We start from the raw sequence: 23846 nt of genomic DNA, 5'->3' as shown, positions 1-23846 counted from the left end.
ATTTTCCAGAGACAACTAGAAAAAAGAGTATAAAAATTAATTAGCATTTGTGGTCACAGACAGCTATCTTGCAGAGCATGACTGAAAACTGAGAAAGCCACCAGTGGTCAGGAAGAGAGTATGTGTAGGAACAAAGCAATGTGAGAAGCTTCTTGAATGGCAAAGAGCAACAGCAGCATTACATCCTTCAGGTCATGCTCCCCAGGAGAGATTCAGGTCTGTTTCACATATTCTGTCAAGTATATCATCGTATTACTAGCAAGACATGATACTAAACTGCTAAGAGAGTCATAATAAATTATATTTCTTTCTTCGCTTTCCATAGGTCAAAACCTGCATAATCTTATTAATAGCACCCTTGTTCTTCATCCATTTCTCTTTTTTTTGTTTCACTACACAGATCAAAGTTAGATGTAATATCCTTCTGAGTCTATAGAGCACATAACTGTATTTTTTTTACCACTATGAGCACAACTAAAAGAATGAGGTAAATTGAAAAACTGAAAACTTAAGAAATTCATTGAAAATCTGCCTTCCAGAAGTGCAGGTAATGCAGACTTAGGTAACTTCACTGATATAAGTTCCTTTAAAAGTAATAACAAATATATCACAGAATCAATAAAGTTGGAAAAGACCTCTAAGATTATCAAGTCCAAACTTTGACCAAACACTACCTCATTACACAAATCGTAGCAATAAGAGCCACATCCAGTAGTTTCTTGAAAACTTCCAGGGATGCCTATTCCATCACCTCCCTGTGCAGTCTATTGCAATGCTTAACCACCCTCTCAGAAAAAGTTTTCACTATGTCCAAACTGAACCTCCCCAGGTATTGTTTATGTTCTCTTATCCTGTTGCAAATTGCTTGGGAGAAGGGCCCCTCCTTCCCTATGCAACCTATTTCTTATCCTACTAAAATTTTAAGTATAATATAAATGTCATGTAACTCAAATCTCCTTACTGCTGAGAAACAAAACCAGCCAAAACCACACCATACCCAAAGAATTTTTTTTTTTTCACAGAAATGGAAAAAAAGGTAACACAATAAACACAATAGCGAGACGTTACAGAAAGCCCAACAAATTTAATATGCTGCAACCTAAAACCAAACAGCAGTGTACCCTGTAGTGCCAAACACCTCCAGGAAGAGGAAGAGCACTTCAATTTCCATTTGCGATGAGGGATGCTAAAAGCAGCTCTGCACCTGCTGACATCATTTCCACCACTGAAAGGCCTTCAGCAACGGCAGCCAGAGCTGAACACAAGTGATTTGCATCGGTTCTGCACTAGCTGGCAACATAGTGTACAACACAGAAACAAGGGGCAAGGGCAGAGGCAGCCCACGAGGAGCTGAAACTGTTACTAATCTACACCCTGACGCCTGCTGCCTCATGTGGTACAGCCACTCCAGAAATTCTAAGTACAGATCAGCTACTAACTATGCCAGTGTCTCAATCAGACTTTTTCAGGAATTTTTTTCCTCCCCCAGTTTGCTCCTAACTAGGGAGGAAATCCAAAATTATCTCAAAAAAAATTACCATGAGGATATTCCTCTATATTTCCCATCATCATGTGAAACCATCCCAATTTTTATTTATTAATTTGGACATCTAAATTGATACATGAACTGGCCAGAATTAGCTGTCAATTCACTAGAAACTTCTATGCAATAATCACATTAGGAGTTTTAGTAGAATTCTACACTGTAAAATTGCACAATGATAAAGTTTGTGCCCTAGAATGCAAGATTCAAAGATAGAGTATCAACTTCATGAACAAAAAATTGCATCAACAAGCACTTTAAAAAACGTCACTAATTTGTCATCACCTGCATACCATGAAAAAAATGCAGAGGTAGCTATCAGAAGCATGCTGACTGCAGAGAAAGATTCATGCAGCCTAAAAAGCAAATGCTCAAGAAAGATTAGGAAAGGGTGGTGATACCCTGAAAAGACGTTCATGTGGTCTATATAAAGACCAGCAAATATAAATTCAAAGATGAGAGACAAAGTAAAGTACAAAATGATCTACAGGGTTTCTGTAACAGAAATACAGGCATACTTTCCATAAGTGTGTTAAAAAAAATGAAAAAGCGGCAAAATAAATAAAGAACATGAAGAAAGCCCTTACACTAGAAATGTAGCTGGGTTTGACAAGCACATTTGTCCAAACCATGATATTATCTGTTCAGCATGTAAGGTATGGCTCATCACCTGGAACTGTGACCTTACCTTGGCATGAGCAGGCCCTCTTTCATTCAGAAGCTTATACTGGGGTTGAATTCTATTGAAACGGGCTAACTCATTTACCAGACACATTGGAGTTTTCTCTTTGGGGTTTGCCATGTTATCTTGGAGAGGAGCTGTAAATAAAGAGTCTGTAAAGTTTTTGTGGAGAAATGTACTCTTCACAACTTCACAAAGCTTTGCAAAAGCAGCATGCTTAAAAAAGAAAATACTTTGGCTAAAACACAACTTTTGCATATATGCTAAATACAAAGTTTAAATACCATTTATATAGTAATCACATGATAACATATAGTTCACAATACCAATTTTGATTACATGCAATTAAAAAAGCCCCCAAAACTATTTCTTTCCAAAATGTCTTTATGAAAAATGACGGTGCAGGAGAGCATATGCATATTCTATATTTTCTGTGCCACCAAAGTTAACTGTCAGGAGTATACTGGTTCCTGGAATTGACTATTCCTTCAGAATGGGTTTTCCACACTTTGAAGCAGAAGTGGGTAACATAAAAGTTACGAGACAAATACAATAGATGAAACCCTGCAGTTCCCACTTATTTCTGCCAGCTTCTTCCCAGTGTTTCAGACTTTTCTTACAATAATGAAGTCACTCTCAGAACACTCCCATAGAACACCTCCCCCTTTAAGGATTTAGTTCTGCTTTTTTTAGACTGTTTCACTTTCTGTGGGTTTTTGCAATTTATTTGCATTTATTCCTAACACACACACACATTGTAATTTCTTGCTTAAATTGTTAGGACAACACTTCTGCATTTTATACCCAGTTCAGCATAGGAGCTACAGCATTTGTTAGGCTACAAAAGAAACACCAAATACTGCCAAGCAGTCAGAAGACATTCTGTTCTAGGGAAGAGAAATAAACTTGGAGACCTTCCTGCCCCACTAAAACTTCTCTATAAAAGATACACTGAGAATTTGACAAAGTAGACATGTTCTTTTCTGACCTTTTATATAATTGATCAAAACTTCACTGCAAATCTGAACTCAATAAAGAAACTAAACTTAGTAAACAGTTTATTTATCCAGAACATTTCTCTTTGTGGGTTTTCTCCTTTATTTTAATCTTCTTTAAGACCTAATTATCGTTTTAAATTAACAAGTCATCAATTTGAACAGCACTGAACCAACTTACCTGGTGAGTTGTTCAAAGACGCGGGATCCACAAGGCTGGCAGTAGGACTGCTACAGCTGGCAGCCGATTCTGAAATGGATCCATTCATTGAGGATGGCAGACTCAGGGTATTTGTAGCTGTAACTGGCAGGGGTAGCACCACAGGGGCCATGGTGGGTCCAGACAGGTTTGCTGTAGTCTGCATTTTAACTTGTGCCATTGCCTGTCACTGCAATAAACACATTATTATCAGCAGAGCACTTTGCATTTTGAATGTCCAATGACTACAGTGGTATTAGCAACACTCCTTTTTTTGCTCCTGGATCTGGGTCACAAAATTGTCCACAAAAGTCATGCCTCTGCAAACATTACTTCCAAATGGATGCACAGAGAAACAGAGCTCAGAGCCAAAGAACATCACTGGAGAGGAACCCTCATACCCTGGCTCCAGGTTCTGTTTTTCAGTGGTGGGGTCATCCTGCCTGAAATATGGCAGGAAGAATTACTATTCTAGAATTAAATTCTACACAAATTATTCTGCAGATGAGATAAGCACTTGCCAGTATCTTCAAGAGAGGATGAGTTTGCAACCAACTGCCATAGCAAACTTGCAAGCCTGTGCCATTGTTTTTCCAGTAAAATGCACCTGAAGTATTAAATAAGGCCACAAGAAAAAAAATCCCTGCTTTTTTTGGCCTGTTATCAAACTAGAAAAGAGAGGGGAAAAAAGGAAGAAAATACAAACAAACAAGCAAAAAAAAAACCCTAAAGAGACAAATTCTTAAAGAAAACCCACTGCTTATTCAGTCAACAGGTGGAGTACTTCAATCCTTGCATAAATTACTGGCAAAGGTACGAGGATTTCCCAAACTAGCCTTTAACCCAATGGCAGGAACCTTTACCTGGAATATGCCAGGTAATAATTATCTCTTTTAATCTGCCCAAATTAGTTTTTTTATTGCCAATACTTGTTTCAGGCTAGGTCTACATGCATAAACAAACCAGGGTCAGGGCACCACTCCATACTACTCACTGAGAGTATGCTCCTTGGCAAAATTTGGCTACTGGCTGAAAACTCCTGCTGCTGTAAAAACCACAGAGGAGCAGCTATGGGGCCCGCAGGCATCCCAGGTAATCCACTCAATTAAGAGAGAAACTAGTCATTGTCAGTCATCTGGGAAAAAGGTTTGGGCTTCTCCTGTCCCATAAGGAGCAGGATGATGTATTATACTCAGCAGCATTGACATACAGACTGTGTTACTCAGGGTTCACATACATGAGCTGACCTGTACCAAGCAGACAGACAACCTGTGAGAGCCAACAAGCAGCCTGGGCAACTGGGACCTCTCCCAGCAGCAGCTCTGGTCCTGCTGGCCACGGGAGAGCAGGGGTTCAGCTCTCATCCACCACAGGTAGCACCCATTACCACTAAGCCCTTTGCTCCTTCTGCTGGGGTAATTCTCTCTCCCTGTCAAAAAAAGCCCCAAAAACCCATTGAACACCTGAAAAACTTTCAAACAAAGGGCTTATTGAAATGAATAACCTATATAAAAATATGTGATTACCTTCAGTATTTTTGCCACCCCGCCTCCAACCCATTAAAAATATCCAAGCATCTTTACTCAGAGGGACAGTATTGTTGGATTAAGATCCCAAACCACTCATTACACCTTGGAGTACAAGTACTTTAACACAGTTGCACTAGTATAATGAAAATAATAAATCCTATTACTGTGACTCTGTGCTTTGGAGAAGAGATTCAGACTGGAATGCCATTTTTATTACTGAGGAAAGACAGAGATAATTGATTTAAGTCTCTGGAAAGGCAAAAGTAGAAAAAAATTAAAAATTGAGATGCATTCACCTGCCCTCTTCATAAGTATCTTTGGTAAAATACTAATAGTGACAGATTTAAAATATACATATGTGGTTAGGTGAGATCTGTTCAAATACCTCATGTCTTCAAAAAAAAATGTGCTAAAATCATATTGTAATATACTGCCATGCAATACAGCAGTATTGTAAGAAAGGCCTAACTTAAAGAATGAGAAGGTGTAGAACTATAGAAGTCTTTGGTATACAACATGTCTGCTTCTGATTTTAAATACATTAATATAAATAGGAATTAATTGAAGACGTTTCTTAATTGTAAACAGTTAAGTCAATGATGGCAGAATCAGGCCATGCATCTTAAACATATTTGAAATGAAACCAACATAACATGAAATATCATCACAATAATTGAAGCTTAAGAAACTCATGGTATTTACAGCATTTTAGTCTACAAATGTGAGTATAAGAAAGGCACCACTCATATGGTACTGCATTAAATACTACTGAATATATGGTCTTGAGCCCTGCCAGTTGTCAGCTTCCAGTATTTAAAAAGTTTATTCTTCATGAAAGCAGAACTTACTAAGAGCCAAATAAAATATTATGTTCTACAGTATTGATGTTCTAAAGGGAGAAATCATGGGATAGGCCTTTCCTATTAAGGATTAAAACAAGAAAAAATAGTTTAAGAATAGTATCGAAGAACTGCAAAAATGAACAAGATAAGGTTTAGGGAAAAAAAGACACTAAAAGTAAAGTACGTAGAAAATTCAATTCTGAAATTAGAATTTATCATAACATACTGAGTGCTGGGTTTGTTGGTTTATTTGTTAATATTTTTGTATCTAAAGCTGCAGAACTCCTACAAGAAACTAACTCTTCTGTACATTAATCTGTATAAGCAAAGATGCCCAGAAAGTAATATAATCATAGGGACTAACTCTTAAGCAGATGAGATATGGAGATAATAAATTTGTAATCAGTTCTAAAAATCTACCAGGAGAGAGAGAGCAGAAATAATACAGTTGATATGATGGCATGTCATTTTCACACTACCAGGCAGCCAATCTTCAATGTCATGACAAAAGGTGACAAAAACTCTATGTTCCATCTTTTCTTTACATTTTTTACATATATACACCTGTGTTGTACAGTTTTATACACACTGAAACAAAAACATTTTGGGGCCTTCCAGCCACAAGCACAAACATAATAAAATACTATGCTACATAAAATGTAGGACTTGGGGGAGAGAGATTCCACTAAGCTGGTCAGAGATGAAATGCAGTTATATAATAAAAATATTTTTACATCTTCTATGCAGATATTTGTGAAAAATCTGACATATACAAAAGAGATGGTTCACTTAGGATACTAAGATTACAATTAGAAAAGTCCACACACCTCATTTCAGGAGGCTACCCAACTCATATCTAGGAAATTCCTACATCCAAGTGTCTCCAGAGAGGCTCCCCTTCAAGTTCATCAGTGGTTACAGACACTTGCACCTCTCAGTGAAATCTGGACTGCACAGCTGGGCTTCCCAGCTTTGTGCCTTTACTCAGCTGCCACACCAAGACACAAAAGAAATTGTATTTCCTAATGTTTTGATCACACACATCTATCCAACCAGACTGCAAGTCACAGTGCTGCTGTTTTTGCAAGGCTACACTGCAGGGCTTATGGTGTGTTATGAGATGCTGCAATGTTTCTCCTCATAGTCTCACCCACACAGATATAGTAGAAATGCAATAGCAAACACATAAAGGGAGGCAGATGTACTAGAATTGCATTTTACTTCACTTCCCCTTTTGAGCATTTAGTACATAGGCAGCAACGCAGGTTTCATTAAACAATTGGTATTGACTTTCTTATTAAATTATGTACAAGCTGTGAATTTTCCTGACAAACTAAAAATGACCAAACCAAACCAAACTCACACAAAAACAAAAAAAAATTACTCACATTTTAAAGTGAAAATATTGCTGTAAAATAGTCCATTAATTTTTTTAATATACCAGGCAACACAACGTTGTTGTGAGTTGACCACAAAAACTGCTCTATCGCTCACCACCTCAGCTGGACAGGGAGACAAAATATAATGAAAGACTTGCGGGTCTAGACAAGTGCATGAAAAGATCACTCACCAGTTACTGTCACATGCAGAACAAGCTCAGCTTGGGGAGATTAAATTAATTTATTGTCAAGCAAATCAGAGTGGGAAAAGAAGAAATAAAACCTAAATCTTAAGAACACCTTCCTCCCACCCATGCTTTTTTCTCAGGTCTAACTTCACTCCTGAACTCTCCACCACCCAGAGGGATGGCGAACCAGGGTTACAGTCAGTTCATCACATGTTGTCTCTGCCACTCCATCCTGCTAAAGGGAAGACTCCTCACACTCTTCCCTGCTCCAGCATTGGGTCCCTCCCACTGGGCAACATCCTCCACAAAGTCCTTCACACAAGCTGGAGTTCCAGTGTGGATCCATTCCACAGGGTGGCATCCTTTAGGAACAGAATGCTCCAGTAAGGGCCTCCCATAGGGTCACAAGTCATGCCAGCAAATCTGCTCCAGCATGAACTCCTCTCTCTCTCCATGGGCCACACATCCTGTGGGTCTCCTCCACGGGCTGCAAGTGGATCTCTGCTCCACCATGGATCTCCATGGACTGCAGAGGCACTGCTGTTTCACCATGGGCAGCACCACGGGCAGCAGAGGGGTCTCTGCTCTGGCACTGGGAGCACCTCCTCCCCCTCCTTCTGCACTGACCTTGGTGTCTGCACTGACCTTGGTGCCTGCAGGGCTGTTTCTCTCACAGATTCTCACTCCTCTCCTCTCTCACTGCACTTTCTGTTAGGCAGCAACTCTTCTTGTTGCCTAAATCTGTTATCCCAGAGATGCTACCACCAACACTGATGGGCTCAGCCTTGGCTGGCAGCAGATTCATCTCGGAGCCAGCCAGAATTGGCTCCATCGAACACAAGTGAAACTTCTGGCAACTTCTCATGGAAGCCACCACTGTAACCCTCTGTTACCAAAATCTGGCCATGCAAACCCACTACAAATATTTAGTTACATTTATAGATGCAAAATAATTTTTAAAATTGTGAACAGACTTGTATCATGCTAAAAGCATATACTTGTATCATGCTAAAAGAAAAACACTTTTTCTGATTATTATTACTTTTGTATTTTTCTGGAATCACTTTATAGCCTTAGATCTTATGACACAGAATATGAACTAAATGGTGACACTCTTAGACAATGTGACAGTAACTGAATAAATAAAGATTAAGTAGATAAAATACCAAAAAAGGCAGAAAGCATGGACAATGAGTTTTTAAACCAGATTTGTACAATGTGGGAAAACTGAAAAAGCAGTATTAGAAAGACAAGTTGTATGCACAATCAACAGAGAAACTAATTACCTGAACAGTCAAAACAGAAGTCTGGATTTCATCTATGCAGAAAGTGAAAATCCACATATGCAGTAGAGTCACCACACTTCCACACTGCACTATCATACAACCCAGAGTACCAATTTAATCTGTGTACAAGTATGTAATGGTGGTACATACTACATACTGGTAAAGGACTTTACAAATGGAATAACTGAGGGCCAGCCACTGCAGAGCGAGAAAAATTACTTGATATATGTTTTATATAACCAAGGGTTCTGCTTATACCTTCTAATCAGTGTCCATTTTTCACAATAGTATTACTGTTGGTCCCAGATCCTTTTCTGCAGAACTGCTACCCAGCAAGTTCTAGGCTGTGCTCTCTTTGTGAATCTGAATGTTTCCTAGCTAATGAGACTTTGTTCTTATCTTCCTTGAATTTTCTTATTAAAAAACCTCAACAAAACAGAAAAAAAAGGAAAAGACAATAATTTATTTTTTCCAAGATCACATCAAATTTTAATTCTAATTCTAAAATGTTTGCAAGTCTTCTCTAGATGTTTTATAGCATCTACAAATTTAATAATTGTACTGTTTCATCCACATCATTAATGAATATATTGAAAGGTACAGGAACAGCAATCCAATAGACTGGGAGCAGTGTCTAAGCAGCCAGCAAGCATCTCAAGGGTTTTTTTCAGACCAACACCCATTTTGGCTAGAAGCTTGTTAATGTGATTCTTCTGTGAAAGTCCAAAGTCACAGAACTCTAATACTTAACAGCTTCCTAATTAAGAAGGATGTAGTTTTAGTTTTAAAATTCCATTAAATGGTCTGTTCTTCTTTCATTCTTCTGGTATTAATTCATTCGCTCAGTTACACAAAAGCATACAAAACTGCCTAAAGATAAAACATATTTCTGGTGTGACATTTTTCACCTTTACAGCAAATATTTATACATTTGTGGACATTATTATAAAAAGTACTAATGAAGTTCTAAGTCTTATGTAATTTCTTTTTATTGTGTTATACCTAGCAGATTATTTGGGGTTGACAAAAACACAGTTCTGCATTACCTTCAGAGCACCTTAATTAGAACTTTTCACTTCTAAAGCCAAGTAACAAGATGGCCACACAGCAGCAGTTTAGCAAGAGTATGACTTAAAGCAACAATCAACAGATGGTTATGCAGATTTATTAGCAAAATTTATCTTATTTATACATTTTAAATAGCAAAAATTAAAATATTAGGCTATAAATTGCACAGGATTTCTCTGTTTTTTAAAACATATATATTTTTTCTCTGTTACTGCTGGTCCCCCTTGTTTGTTCTTCCCATTTGCTCCTCCATCAATTTCATACCTTTTTGCCTTATGAGGAATGTTTTGCCAACAGCCAAACTGATCTAATGATTTGCTGCCATAGCAAGGCACAATCCCATGCCTTCTCTTACCTGCAGCAAAAAGCCAACACTTTCTGTCCATCTCACTGAACCAGTTCACATGGCAGGTAAGGAGAAAGATCAGAGGAGCATCTGGTCTGTACAAGGAGGGCCACAAACTCTTGACCTGGAGTGGGTGCAAGGAATTAGCCCTTTCAACTCCTGCTAATCAGCTTAGCTTTGCTGTCAAACCATACACTGAAGTTCATCTCCTTCACACTGCTCCTCACAAAGCCCGTGATCTCATCCCTGATGATTACATCTTCAGAAACCTGTGGCCTGGTTTCTTTTTTTTTTACTGTGCCTTACAGTAAAGAATCTTAGTTTCAGTGGATATGTGAACATAGCTACCAGCTAATTAACAGCTAAGTAATACATGACAGCAAGTGATGCCTTAAAAGCATTGTACTTTGCAGAAGTATAAGAAGCGTGGGGGAGAAATCACTAACTCCTTTATTTTCATTGCTTTGGTAAGACATTTTACAAGCAAAGGAAGTGACACAGAATATTAGGGGCTAAAAGTCAAAATTTAAGGAGCTGCAAGGTTTACAAAAGTTACCCCTCTTGCTCAGTGTTAAACCCTGCCCCTGAAGACTAAATACTACAGTTTCTTACAATGTATTTCCTCTGTGCTTGGACTGGAGCAGAAAAGGGTTGTAGATAAAGCCCCAGGAAGGCAAAGAAGGGCCAAGCAGCTGCAGTGAACACCAGGTCACAACATCAAATCCCATCACACTTTCAGGTATTTTCACCCATGGAGGACTATCCTTTGCCAACTCTCATGTACAATCAGTAAGAACCTTCCTGAGGAAAGGAAGGTAGGTATTTTTGGAAGGAAAAAAATCAAGTAGGAAACAGACTACAAATCTGCAGTCATATTTTTCAACCACTTCTTCAAACAGCAGTCAGCTCAACCTCCCTTTTGAATTACTACACAGAACAGGCACATTAAAACGACATAAAACGACTTAAAACTCAGAAAACTGTGGTAGAAACTGCTTTATCTTGCACATATCTTTAGTCATGAAACCATATCTGTTCCCTAACTTCCAACACAATGTTGATCCAATTTGGTACAAAAAGCATGCAAGTCTCTAAATCAATGACCACATTACCATTATCACAGAATCACGTGTGGGAGTACATATTATTTATATTGGTCACTGATTCAATCCTTCAACACTCACAATCTTAACAACTCACTTTAAAATTGTTTCATGTAAATTTGAAAAGTAAAAAACCAAATCAGACAAATAAGGCAGTTAATTATGGAATCAAAGACTAAACCTAAAGATTTTCTCAATCAACAAAACAGCCAAACATGGGGACTTTTGCTGCCATTTAATTATGATGTGTTAGCTACAGGGCAAGAACAGAAGCCTTACTCTGCAATCAAAACTGGATATATACAACTTGAAATACATAGAATATGTCACAGAGTAATACAATAAGCAAACATCTAGGATGTAATAAATTGCTTAAACCACTACAGCAAAAATCAACTTATATATTTTATATTAGTTAACTAATTAGTTAACTAATATGAAAAATTGGTGATCAACAATGACATCTACGTGCACAGTACCTCTCACACCAGCACAGGCACCCATCTCATATGGCACTGCTGTACAGTAAGATATGAGGACTCGAGGATGAAAGACATCTATAATTCAGATTTACAAATATAAGCAACATGTCAAAATTGTCACTGGAGTCAAAGTAAATACAGCATGGGATTACCGTGGTTTACCAGAATGTATTGAATTTGCATGGGGAAGCTTTGGCAGCAGAGGGTTACAAGGGTGGCTCCTGTGACAACCTGCCAGAAGCTTCCTCTGTGTCCAGCAGAGCCAGTCCCTGGCAGCTCCAAAGATGGATGTGCTGCTGGTCAAGGCTGGGTCAATTAGAAACAGTGGTAACACCTCCAACATATTGAAGATGAAGAATCAAAAAAAAGATCCTTGCACAGTTGTAACTGCAGGCAGAGAAGAGCGGGGTGGGAATATGTGAGAGGAACAACTCTGCAGACACCAAGGTCAGCACAGAAGGAGGGGGAGGAGTGCTCCAGGCACCAGAGCTGGGATTCCTCTGCAGCCCATGGGGATGGCCAAGGTGAAGCAGCTCTGCCCCTACAGCCCATGAAGGTCCATGGGGATGTAAGAGATCTGCCTCCAGCCTGTGGAGGAACCCCACACTGGAGCAGGTGGGTATCTGAAAGATGGCTGTGAGCCCATGGGAGACCTGTGGGGAGAGGGGCCCTGCTCCTGTACTGGAGCAGCCTGTCCCTGAAGGACTGCACTGCGTGGAAGAGTGACCCACACTGCAGCAGTCTGGGGATGGACTGTTGTCTGTGGGATGGACCCACACTGCAGCAGTTTGGGGATGGACTGTTGTCTGTGGGATGGACCCACACTGCAGCAGTTTGGGGATGGACTGTTGCCTGTGGGATGGACTCATGTTGGAGAAGCTTATGGAGAACTCTGTCCTGAGGAAGGGCCCCACAGTGCAGCAGGGGACAGACTCCTCTCCCTCAGCAGCAGGAGAAAAAGCAGGTGATGAACTGACACTAACTCCCACTCCATCTCCCTCTGCTGCTGGGGGAGAGCGCAGGGCTGGGAAAGAGTGAGGAGTAGGAAGAAGGTGTTTTTAAGGTTTTATTTCACTTCTCATTATCCTGATCTGACCTTGTTAGTAATAAATTCAATTAATATCTCGCATATGAGCCTGTTTTGCCCATGATGGCATTTGGTGAGTGACCTCTCCTGCTCCTCAACTCATGAACTTTTCATTGTATTTCCTTTCCCCTGTCCAGTTGTGGAGGAGAGTGAGAGAGTGGCTTTGGTGAGTGCCTGGTATTCGGCCAGGGTCAACCCACTACAGTCTTTTAAAGACCCAATACACAATGCCAGCAGAGATGCCCTGAGATACCACATTTGGATACCTGCCTATTCCCTCAGCTGTTGCTTCAGGAAGCAGACATTCTCTCTGAAGACTCATGCCACATCTGGCACTGCTTGTGGCAGGCAGTTCAGAGAAACCCTAACATGAAGAGGCAATGAAATGGTAATAACGTGTGTGTTTAAAGAAATGTATTACACCAGTTGTCAGTACAGCCAGCAGACCCAGGGAGTTATTCAAGGTGATCAAGAAGTAGGCTTCTAATTTAGGATTAACTAACCACACAGCTAAGTGGCAGCTGAGAAGCAGAGAGGGTAACTTAGTGTCTCAAACTGCACAAGATGCCAAAATGCAGGCAACTGAATCTTACCCGAAGTCTACTGCCAAACTTGTCTTCAACAAGTAAGTGATCACGGATGTTACTAAAACTAAAAGACACAATTACAGAAGTAAATAAGCTCTCTTGCAGAGACGTGTCTTTTTGTAAGGAATGATGGAAAATGCAAGGGTTAGGGCACTGACTGCAATAGTGCACATTTGCATGAGCAAGAGTCTAAAAAACTTGTAACAAGAGAAACTCAACAGAAAGTGGAGCATACTGACAGGCAGGAATGCAACTCTTCCCTTGCTTCCCTGGCAACAGCGAGGCTGACAGGAAAAAGCTGAGAAAAGAGCAACTCAGGCCACAGTGCATCTTACTGTATACAGCAGAACTAATGACCCCAGACTGTACATGTGGCTAATTTTCTTTTCTAACAGAGAGATCAGTCAGGTCCTGTGTATACCACTCAAAGACTCAGTAGAGACCTCATAGACAGACATGAAACAGAGATCCTAGGTAGAGAAACTTTACTAATATTCATCTAGAAAAATTATGGGAAAAAGGATCGCTATTCTGTATTAAAATGGTATGGGATATCAATCAGATTATCAAGTTGGAGATTTCAATGCGATTAGAAAACGGAAAGATAAAGAAAGCAAATCTGCTGCATCAGAAACTGAGACAGTTTGGCATCTCAAAGCATTTCAACCTGTTTATAACCCAAAGCCCAAGCGGGGAAAATCAGTCTGGTTTATATAAATGTTTGCTATGTTATGATAATCTCATCAAAGTCTCTCTCAATTTATTGTTCCTGTCCAGAAGACAGAGAAGATGGTATAAAAGCCATGGAAATTTCCAACAGCCAGTACAAGCTAACCCAGTTCTCACAGTGCCACAATTTTTAAGCTCAGAAAAGACTCTGAACCATCCAGACAGAATATTGGTTCAGACACAGTCATCATCTTGACCCAGCCACAATACCCTGAATTACTACAGGGAAGAAAATGTGAAACTCCCTCATGAAACAGCAAGGTGATCACCAGAGACTTCTTTGTGGGAGGCCTACCTCCTCCAAAACTCATCATGGTTTGAGGTAGATCCCAAAAACTAGCTCACAGGTGGCTATAATGCCTTACAGATGAGAGGCAGGACACACACACTGCCAAACACTAGAGGTAATATCCTTTTTGTACTTGTTTACTGCACCTGAGAGCAAGCACTAACCCAAAGCACAAGAGCTGGCTGTCCACTATTGTAACTCATCACCTCTCTCCCTTACCATGACTATAAACTACTTATGACTTCTTGAAAACTGGAAACTTGTATCTGGCCCCAGACACTCTGAGATACACAGCCGTATCTGTAACACTTTTTAAAAGATTAGCTGGTCATTATGCCATCTTACTCCACATACAAGTAACTCATATTCATCTAACGTTAAACAAAAATTAGTTAGTCAGCTTTCCTGAAGAAAAGTAGCTGAATAAAAGGGAAGCCTAAGCCACTAGTTTAACAATCAATCATCAGCTTAAAAGTGGAGAAGGGGACTAAGTAAATGAAAAAAACATGACTCAAACTTGACACACTGAGGCTACAGACTTGTTTACACCTAAAATGTAATTGGCTCCTTACTTGTGATACTGGAGTCTAATCTGAGGTGCTTGCAAGAATTTAGTTTCTGATTTAATTTGTATTTTGAAAATTCTCTCCTATATATGTCTAAAAGCTGCATTTTTTTTCCCCCCAATTTCTGCTAACAAGTAATAGTTACATTCCTAAACTCTCCAGTGAGCTTCGACTGATTTTAAATTACAATATACTCTTACTCTTAAGTAAAACATCCCTCCAACTGTTATTTTGTTCTGAAGCATGCAACAATTACTTCTTGACTTCAATCCCAAACTAAAAATTGCATTTTATTAGTGGAATTCAGAAAATCATCTGTTTTCCTTGACTGCCTGTGACAAATTACTTCTCATATAATTTAAAGTAGTGAATTTGGTGAAGTAGCAGAAACATGCCTTATTCTTTGAAATGACCAGCCCTCCTCATACTGTAGTTAGCTGGCTATAATTAACAGCTACCAGATCCCCAGAGAAGGAAGTTTCAGTAGACAAGGTAACAGGTGTTACACTCTATTGTTAGAAGTAGATAAAATTCTGGTTCAGGTGCCTTTTTTTGTTCTCCGTGAGTGTATTTAAACAAAAACACTGTATTTGACAGCTAAAGTGATGAATGCCCATGCTGAAGTCTCATACAGCTTCCAAGAAGTTGCAGCTCCCAGAAACAGCTGGGGTCAAATTGCCACCTTCTGTTCATGAAACATTCTTGGAGTTCCCCCTTCTCTCAACTCTTCCATAGACAGTTTTTGAATTGCTTGGCTATAAAATCATGTTGACATACAGTTCGTACAGAGGCTAGCTCCCTGCTCACTGGGGGACAGGACTGGGCCTCTGCTAACAGGCAAAGAGTACCTGTGAGATCAGGAGTTCTGCACTGATTTGACAGACCCTCCTTCCTATTTTAAGTGCAGCTCTCCTTAGTCAATGAATAAAGGTAAAATAATTTCTGAGTATTCAATTGGGCCTACCAAGTGCTCTGACTGAAGATAAGCACAAAATCTCAGTTTTCAACTGAATAAAATTAAGTTTAAAGATGCTGTGTTTGGGGGAAAGGTAATGGTCAGCGCTAAACCTTAGCTGAACATTAAAAACCTGCCACAAATTCAGCAGCAGCACAGAGACTACACACAACTAGCCGGATGGTAAAATGTTATTTCTGGAGTTGAATCAGCAAGGAGGATACTAAAGTAACAATGAACAACAGAAAGGAAGAGTGCTGGTAAAAAGACATTTGTTTCAAATTGAGCACACTGAGGGCACAGAACCAGCATAACAAAACCAGGCTTTTTCCTCCAACTTATGTACTACTGTTTAGGAACACTAAGTAGGATACATCATAAAATAGCAAATAAGAGACCTTCATCTGTACAGCTGATGATTCAGAATAACTTGTTTTCCCAGACCAAAGGAAACTATAAGCATAACTACTGCAGAAAAAATAATGTAAACAAACTGAATTAAAATTTGGAACTGTCTCAAGTATTTTTATGCAGATAAAGTCAGAAATAAAACAAAGGGTAAGTCTGACTTAAAGCACAAGCTGATGCACTGGTGACATGAAATTATTTCATATACTAGGAAAGAGTACCTGGAATTGAGCAAAAGCGAAAAAGAAGTTTGCATTTATTAGGAATGGCAATGCTGTATCATAGGTTCACAACCACCTAGAGGACGGATGGATGGATCATGCTGAGCTGCCCTTCAAAGGAATGTCTTTCTTACCACTTACTATACTTTCAGGGCTCCAGGGCCATTAGACTCAGCAGGGTAAAGTTAGCTTTTGTGACTCTGGAACCACCCTAAAGTAGCGTAAAAGAACAAACTTGCTTTTGAGCTTGCAGGGGGCTAACTCTTCTGTTCACTACTAAGACTCCTGCTCTTTACCTTCCAAATCAAAATCAAACTTAAAGAGTACTTCAAAATGGAAACAGGACCCCATTTTCTAGGATCTCCAATATTAGGCTACAAACATATGCCTAACAGTCTAACCCCCTGTAAAAATGGATGTTCCTTGTTAACAAAGGGTTGTGCTCCTAGCCCAAGGGTCATCCAAAGGCTGTCTAGGTTGCAATGACACAAAGCAGAAGCTTAGGTAGAAGTGCTGACCCAGAGCCATGGAGCAAGCCAGCACAACAGCAAAGACACCACATTCAAAAAACAGAGCAGGCCCTGGAAATAGAACTGCCTCAGCTAACCCTGTTCACCTGCAGTGCCCTGTCCTGTCCTATCTTGGGGATATATCAGGTAAATTTGTCTGACAGTACCTATGTCTCCCATGCTCCTGTCAGCTATGAGATACCCGAGCAAAGGTAAACAGTACCAGTATTTGCAATAACAGTAAATAAAATCACTTCTTTTTGGTGTTAATGTCAAAATTCCTAGTGAGCACAGGATTGGTTTAAAAACCTTGGAAATATTCAAATTACTACTGTGTCCAAGAAAAGAAACAATTTCAAATCCAGGATGGGGAAGTTGATGTTTACATGTCATTTAAAATACTTTAAATACATTTAATAACTGAAGTTTCACCAGCTACAGCAGCCGCTTGCTCTCATGCCTACTGTAATCTGTGAGTGTTACAAAGTATCGAGGGGCTCTGACTGCATTGAGGAGAACCAGAAAGGGAGATGAAGTTTTACAGGTAGCTTAATGGCACCCTGGAAAGAGAAAAGGCCTCCAAAGCCATCTCCTCTGGTCAATTGCCACCGACAGTAATTGGTGGAAAGGCCATTTTCAGAAGAACCTTGTAATGTAATAGCAGAAGAATTTAATTAAATATTAAATTCTTCTCGTGGGACTTGTCAAATACTTATGGTTGCCTGAAAGTCTAGATCCAGAATGTCCTCATGAATGGCAGCTCCATCAAGTCTGTGGAAAATTGATCCAGTCCTGGCATCTTCAGGCAGTTTTTACTTGCTTAAGGCTCTAAGTAATAAAAATTGGCCAGTTGAAAAGGGGTGAAAAAAAGACAATGTGGGCCACTCTCCCTTCTGAAGAGGTCAAGCCCCATACCTAACCCAGTAGATTCAGCTAAGAGGGAATGTTAAGAGATGCCTCTGCAAAAAGAGGGAGAGCTTTAACTGACTCCTGATCCAGGACAAACTTCTCATTCCCTTACACAAAGATAAGGCAGCCTTAGCTGCCATGCAGAAGCTGGACACTCATTTAATACAAGACTAGTAAGTGTCTTGCACTGAATTCTCAGAGGGTCAGAAGGGTTTTCAAGAAAATCCCTCTGGAGCCATTCATTACAATTCCTAGGCCCTAAACAGGTACAAAAGGAATGTCTCTTGGGTATATACTCCTAACCAAAATACCCCCTTGAATGGACACTGTCATTAGAGATGAAACACTACTCAAAGCAGGCAGGCTCAAATACTATCAGAGACACCAGCCTGAAACAAAAAGCAGAGAAAATATTTTCCATGGTCTGGAACGAAAAAAGCAACATCATATCCAGGACTAAAGAAGGATCAGCAGAAGGGGAAAAAAGGCAAAGAAACAAACAGTTAACATGAAATTTTAGATTGTTTCTTGTTCTTACCTTGTCTAACAAAGCCAAAGCTACTACCAAGCATTATTTCATTATTATTTTGTTTGTATCAGAACAACTGGGTGTGCTTCTAAGTGACCCAACATTGCCCTCTACCACACCTACATTTCCACCTTGGGAACAACTTTATCTTGATTTCATCCTTCAAAATGTATCAGTTGCATGGATGTGGCATCTGGGTAACATGGAAAAAAGTTCTCTTTCACTTGCAGACAGTTACTTATCCAGACAATTCCAGCTACTGATATCAATCTGCACATTTAGTATACTGATATTTCCTTATATCCATGTAACAATGCTTTTTTTAAACTGGGATCGTTGTAGGAGAAACTGGGAACCCCAAATACCTAACAGGTGCAAAAAATAAGAAACTAAGACTAGCAAAAGCAATAAAAAGTAGGTTATTCATCTCTTGATCCAACATGTGACCATTTTCATTGTTTTCAAGAAAATCTGGTGTTCTACACTCAAAAACACTTCCTTTAGCCTGGAGGCAAAACAGCCTCCTCAAAGCTGGCAGGCAGCAAAACTGGAAGTTGGACCACTGTGATTCTTTGGAAGTTTTCAGAAGATAAGACTGTAAATATACCCATCAAGTGAGCATGTGCTACTATGGTAAAAACTTTAGTAAGCTAGCTTCTCCCAGAATCTAAGGACAGGAGGTTAATCCATGTTTGATATAACAATTAGCCGCTGGTTATAAACAGGAACCTCCCCCAAACACCAACGGGGATCTGAGCTCAAAGCCTCAGTTCCTAAAAAGTGCCCCCTCCCATCATTTTAATGGTGACTGAATTAGAAGATTATGGGGATACAGAAGCACGGTGGAGTCACAATATTAGTAATTAAATATGAAAAACAGTGCTATTTACCAGAAAAAAATTAAATTTCATAATTTGACTTTATTTGGTTAAATAGAAATAAATTTGTAACATTCTTGTGATGCACTATATAGATGTATAGTTGACTAAAGCAAATGCAAAGATAGAGTATGGCACACTTCATTATGGGGAAACACTCCAAAAACTACCAGTTTAACAAAAAACACCCACAAAACTAAACCCAAACCACTAAACACTTACTCTTGAGATGAAGTATGAACAAACTTTAGCATTTACAGACATAGATGTGACTTTAGTGCTACACTACCAGAGATGTTTTTTCAAAATTAATTTCTACATTAGGAGTTGTGACAAGCAATTTTTTTATTCTAAATATTTTCCAGAACAATGCCTGAGAAGACATCCGTCAGAAGAGTTCTTACTGAACTCTTGATCTTTTAATGCAAATACACTCTGGATAATGGCAATTGTGACTCAGTGCTGACAATGAGCAGACCCTCTAAATGCAGGGCCCTTGACTTTTAATATATATATTAATTATATATGTGTTAACTACACTACACACAGGTTCAACTTTCTCTCTTCACAGAGTTTGTCATACACTCCCACCAGTTCCATTCCCTCTCGTTTACTGTCCTTTCCTTCCTGAGCAAAACTGCCAGCCCAATTCCCTGACCTGCCTCCACAGGACCCCTGCCTTGTGCTCTTTATGCCCCTCAACCAAATGGAACCCCCATGTCTTTCTTTCTCCTTTTCAGAGAAGAGAGAACTCAAGAACTATTGTGAAAAATACAGGCTATGTGTGATCCAAAGATTAGAAATGCAAAATAATAGGTTCTGGCAAAAGAAAGACCTCTTTTCCTATTTGTTAGATTTTGCTGTTGGTGACAGAAAATAAATGTAAGCAGTGGAAGGAAAAGTGGAGCTCTGGTGGCTCATTAACAGAAGTTATGTTGTTTCAGTTATCCTGAAAAAATGCAGTCTTAGGTCCTTCCCCACCACACCTGCATGAGGAAATAGATACTTTGCACTCCGATCAGAAAAAATCTGTGCCCATATCTAACAAATATATGCCAAAAAAATGGCACCAAACCCCACTAAAACTCTTCCTTTATAAGGCCAGCTCTCCAATGGAATAATACCATAAGAAGATGTATTTTGGGGTGAAGGACTGGATATAATTGATGGGAGTTTTTAAGTGTTTTCAAAGACTAACAAATCAATAGCTATGTATTTTGGGTAGGTCAAAACAAACTGTCTAGATAGAGCATGACAGGTGCATCTTTCCTAATGGCTAGAGACCCAGTCTTGGAATCGGAGGATCTGCTTCACTATGGCTTGTTGCCTAACCTTCCCAAGGTCATTTGTCACAACACTTTACAATTAAAACACGTAGTATCCTGTTCACTTCCCACATCCACACCCATGTAAACCAGCGTTAGAGTTCAAAAAGCTGTGGAGGAATATCAAACCTTTGCCCCCAAAGAATAGGCTGATGGTGTTAAATGCTTATTTATACTTGGTCCAGTCATTAAAACACCTCTGATCAGGCTCTTCTGCAAGTAAAATTAAAACATTTTTTTACAATCTACTATCTTAAATCAGAATCTAAGATTAGTCAACTTTATTATTATTTTTATGTAATTCTTGGGGAACAAGGTAGGTTGAGCTGGCAAAAAGATACATAAAGACTTTGGCTCCAGGCTGAACAACCTGAGCAGAACCCAAGCTGAACAACATGGCTGAAAAGTTGTCTGCAAAGAAAACAAAATCTGAGCTGTCCCTTCCCCTCAAAAACTACAAACAAGCAGGCAGCCTCAATCCTGTCCCTAGCTGGCAGCCATAGGAATCATTGCAAAGACTGGCAGGACCAGAAATCTCTATGTCTCTCTCTGAGTTTTTCTAGGTCAAAGCTAAGGTTCAGCAGCTGGAAATCAGTACTGGAAATCTTACACTGCTGCTGACTTTCTAGAAAAAAGAGATTTCATTCAGAAATCTGTCAGCCTGGCACTGTTTATATAAGCAGCAATGTCACAACAAAGCCTATACAAAACCTCCTTATACTTGGCAAATGGCTTATATGCATTAGTATTACTTCACTGGTGTAGACTGCTAACCTGGAATTACCACACAACCAAGGAAGACCTTACTCCTATGCAGCTCGATGCCACTGGTGATACAGCAACATATGCTCCCTGACAGAAGCACAGTTCAACCACCCTGAGCTATGGCAGAGCAAACAGCCTTCCTTGTGCCTTGCAACACTGCAGTTACTCATACACATCCCTCACTACTGTTCAAGACAGTATTGCATGCAAAGAGAGGGCAATAACAACAGCAGCAGCACTTTATCTACTCTTGTACAGCACAAACTCTTTTTTAGTACCATGGTAGTTGCACAGGGAGCATTCCAAACATGGCTTGAGAAGTTTACGTCTTAGTATTCACAGGAACAGCTTGCTGGCGTAAGGCAACACCAGCCAGATACACTGCAGGGACATTTTTTGCTTGGGTATCACTGACTTGTCAGGTGGGACCCTGAGCACTACAAGGCAAACAGCTTTGCTGCAGGATTCACCCTCACAGCTAAGCCCAAGCAGCCCACACTTCCCCAGCAAGGAATGGCTGTGACTTCCAGGCCTGGCTGCAATCAAGACGAACTTCTTCCCACCAGACACCTGAACGCTAGGAAGATGCCACCCAGGCCATGAGAAGCCTGGACTAGGCAACTTTACAGCAGTGATTCTCTGGGTCCCGCCTCAACGACGGCCCCCAAGCCCTCGTGCTGGGCGAAGGCCGGTAAACGGCTCCGCTGCCCATCGCTGGAGGAGATGCCGACATCCATTTTGGGAGTGGGAGAGCCCAACACTGATGGCAAAGTTTGAGGCCCTGCCCGAAGTTCGGGGGCAGCTCAAGACGGGCACAGAGAGGGCTGACTAACACGTACAAACACAGGCGGCTGAGCTGTGAGGTCCGCGCCGCTGACCGGGCGAGCAGTGCCGGGCGCCCCTCGCCCCGCCGGTGCCGGAGCGGCCCCTGTGCGCCCCCGAGGCCGCGCACCGCGGCAGGGCCGGGCGGGACAGAGGACGAGGAGCAAGTTCGGGTCGCACAGAACTCCTTCCCGGGGACTGGGGCAGGGCAGGCCGGGCGCGGTCCCCGCCGAGCTCGGCCCCGCCGCACGGCCCGGCCGCGGCCCGGCCTTGGCGCAGAGACCGCCGCCGGCAGCCGGACCCGTGTGCGGGGAGCCGCGGGGAGCTGCGGAGGGGATCCACAGCGGGCTTCCCCGCGGCCCCCGGGGGCGGCAGCGCTGCCCACCTGTGCCCCCGCCCGCCTCCTACGCCCCTCGTCGGCGGGCGGCTGGCGGCGGACGGGGGGCCCGGGGCGGATGGCAGGGTCGGCGCCGCCGCCCCCCGCCGGAGCGGAGCGGGCCGGCGGCGCGGGGGCGCAGCAGCGCCCGCACGGCCCCGGGGAGGCGGGGGACGCCGGCAGAGCCCTCGCCCGGGAGCCGCCGCGCCGGCGGGAGGAGCGCGAAGCCAGGACGGAGACTAGGACATCTCGGCTGAAGCCGCCCCCTTCCCTCCCTCCCGGTTACCTGCTTCCCGGGGACACTTTGGAGACGCCTCCAACATCGGCAAACACTAAAGAGAACTGACCCCGCCGCCGCGGCGGCCGCCGCCGGCCCCAACCACTGCGCCCCCCCCCGCTCTCCCGCCGGCGCCGCCGCCCCGCCCCGCCGCCCCCGCGCGGGGCGTCGCCCCCTGCAGCTCCCCTCCGCCCCCCCCTGCCGCCGCCCCCGCCGCGCCCGCCGCCCCCGGGCGCTCCCCGAGCGCCCCCGGCGCCGCGCTCCCCCCGCGCCCGCCGCGCGAATGGCCCCGTCCGCGGCCCGGCCCCGGCCCCAGCCCGGCGGCGCGCGGCGCCCCCAGCGGCGGCGAGGGGCCCTGCGCCCTCCGCCCGCCCCCAGCCCCGGCGGGCCCCGGCACCCCGCGCTCACCTTTCCCCGCCGGGCCGGGGCCGGGGCCGGGGCCGGGCCTGGGCCTCGCCACACGGCGAGGAGGAGGCACCGCGGAGGAGGAAGTCTCTACCCGGGGGGCGCGGAGAGCAGCGGCGCGGGGTCTGCGCCGGTCCGTGAGTGGGGTTGAGATGGGCCTGGCGCGTGTGCTCTGCCCCCTCTCGGCCACTCCTGAGCGACGCTGTCTGCACCGCTCCTGGCGCGCCCGGAGAGAGCGGGCTGCGGGCAGCGAGACTTCAGGCGAGGAAAAAGAAAATAAGGGCTGACAGAAATACAGGGACAAGGGGGCAGCCACCACAGCACACTGGGAAGAGGCTTGATTTTATTTTCCCTATCCGGTTTTACTCACCTCACTCTAGCTTGGACCACTAACTCTCCAACGTTCTTCCCCTCTCACTTTTCCCCTCCGAGAGAGCTGTTTTCAGGGAAAGATAAAAACTCATAAACATGATTTATGTTAAAATTTTCTTCTGTCTATAATTAGGGCAGATAACTGATGCTGGGCGCTGCCTGGAGGAAGGCTGAAGGAACGAGGTCCAGGGAGTG

The 23846-nt window shown here is 42.3% G+C and overlaps 1 protein-coding gene across 4 annotated transcripts in view; it reads right to left on the bottom strand.

Moving 5' to 3' along the window:
• Positions 1-22970, bottom strand: part of STAU2 (staufen double-stranded RNA binding protein 2) — a 171510-nt gene extending 148540 nt beyond the window's left edge. For 3 of the 4 annotated variants that reach the window (XM_014255101.2, XM_005517089.2, XM_014255111.2), the window contains exons 1-3: positions 22884-22970; positions 3402-3609; positions 2232-2362 (exon numbers count right to left, since the gene is read on the bottom strand). In XM_014255101.2, coding sequence (XP_014110576.1) covers positions 2232-2362; positions 3402-3600 — 330 coding nt within the window. In that variant the 5' untranslated portion in view covers positions 3601-3609; positions 22884-22970. Of the gene's footprint in view, positions 1-2231; positions 2363-3401; positions 3610-4666; positions 4779-22883 lie in introns of those variants that run through there. The other variant, XM_088066027.1, reaches the window with a different exon arrangement.
• Positions 22971-23846: the final 876 nt, after the last annotated feature.

Source organism: Pseudopodoces humilis, chromosome 1, assembly GCF_049639895.1.
Source record: "Pseudopodoces humilis isolate 2021_Gansu_Grassland_sample_001 chromosome 1, ASM4963989v1, whole genome shotgun sequence".
NCBI lineage: Eukaryota > Metazoa > Chordata > Aves > Passeriformes > Paridae > Pseudopodoces > Pseudopodoces humilis.
The sequence above is the reverse complement of the archived record's forward strand: the minus strand, read 5'-3'. Positions and strand labels throughout refer to the sequence as shown.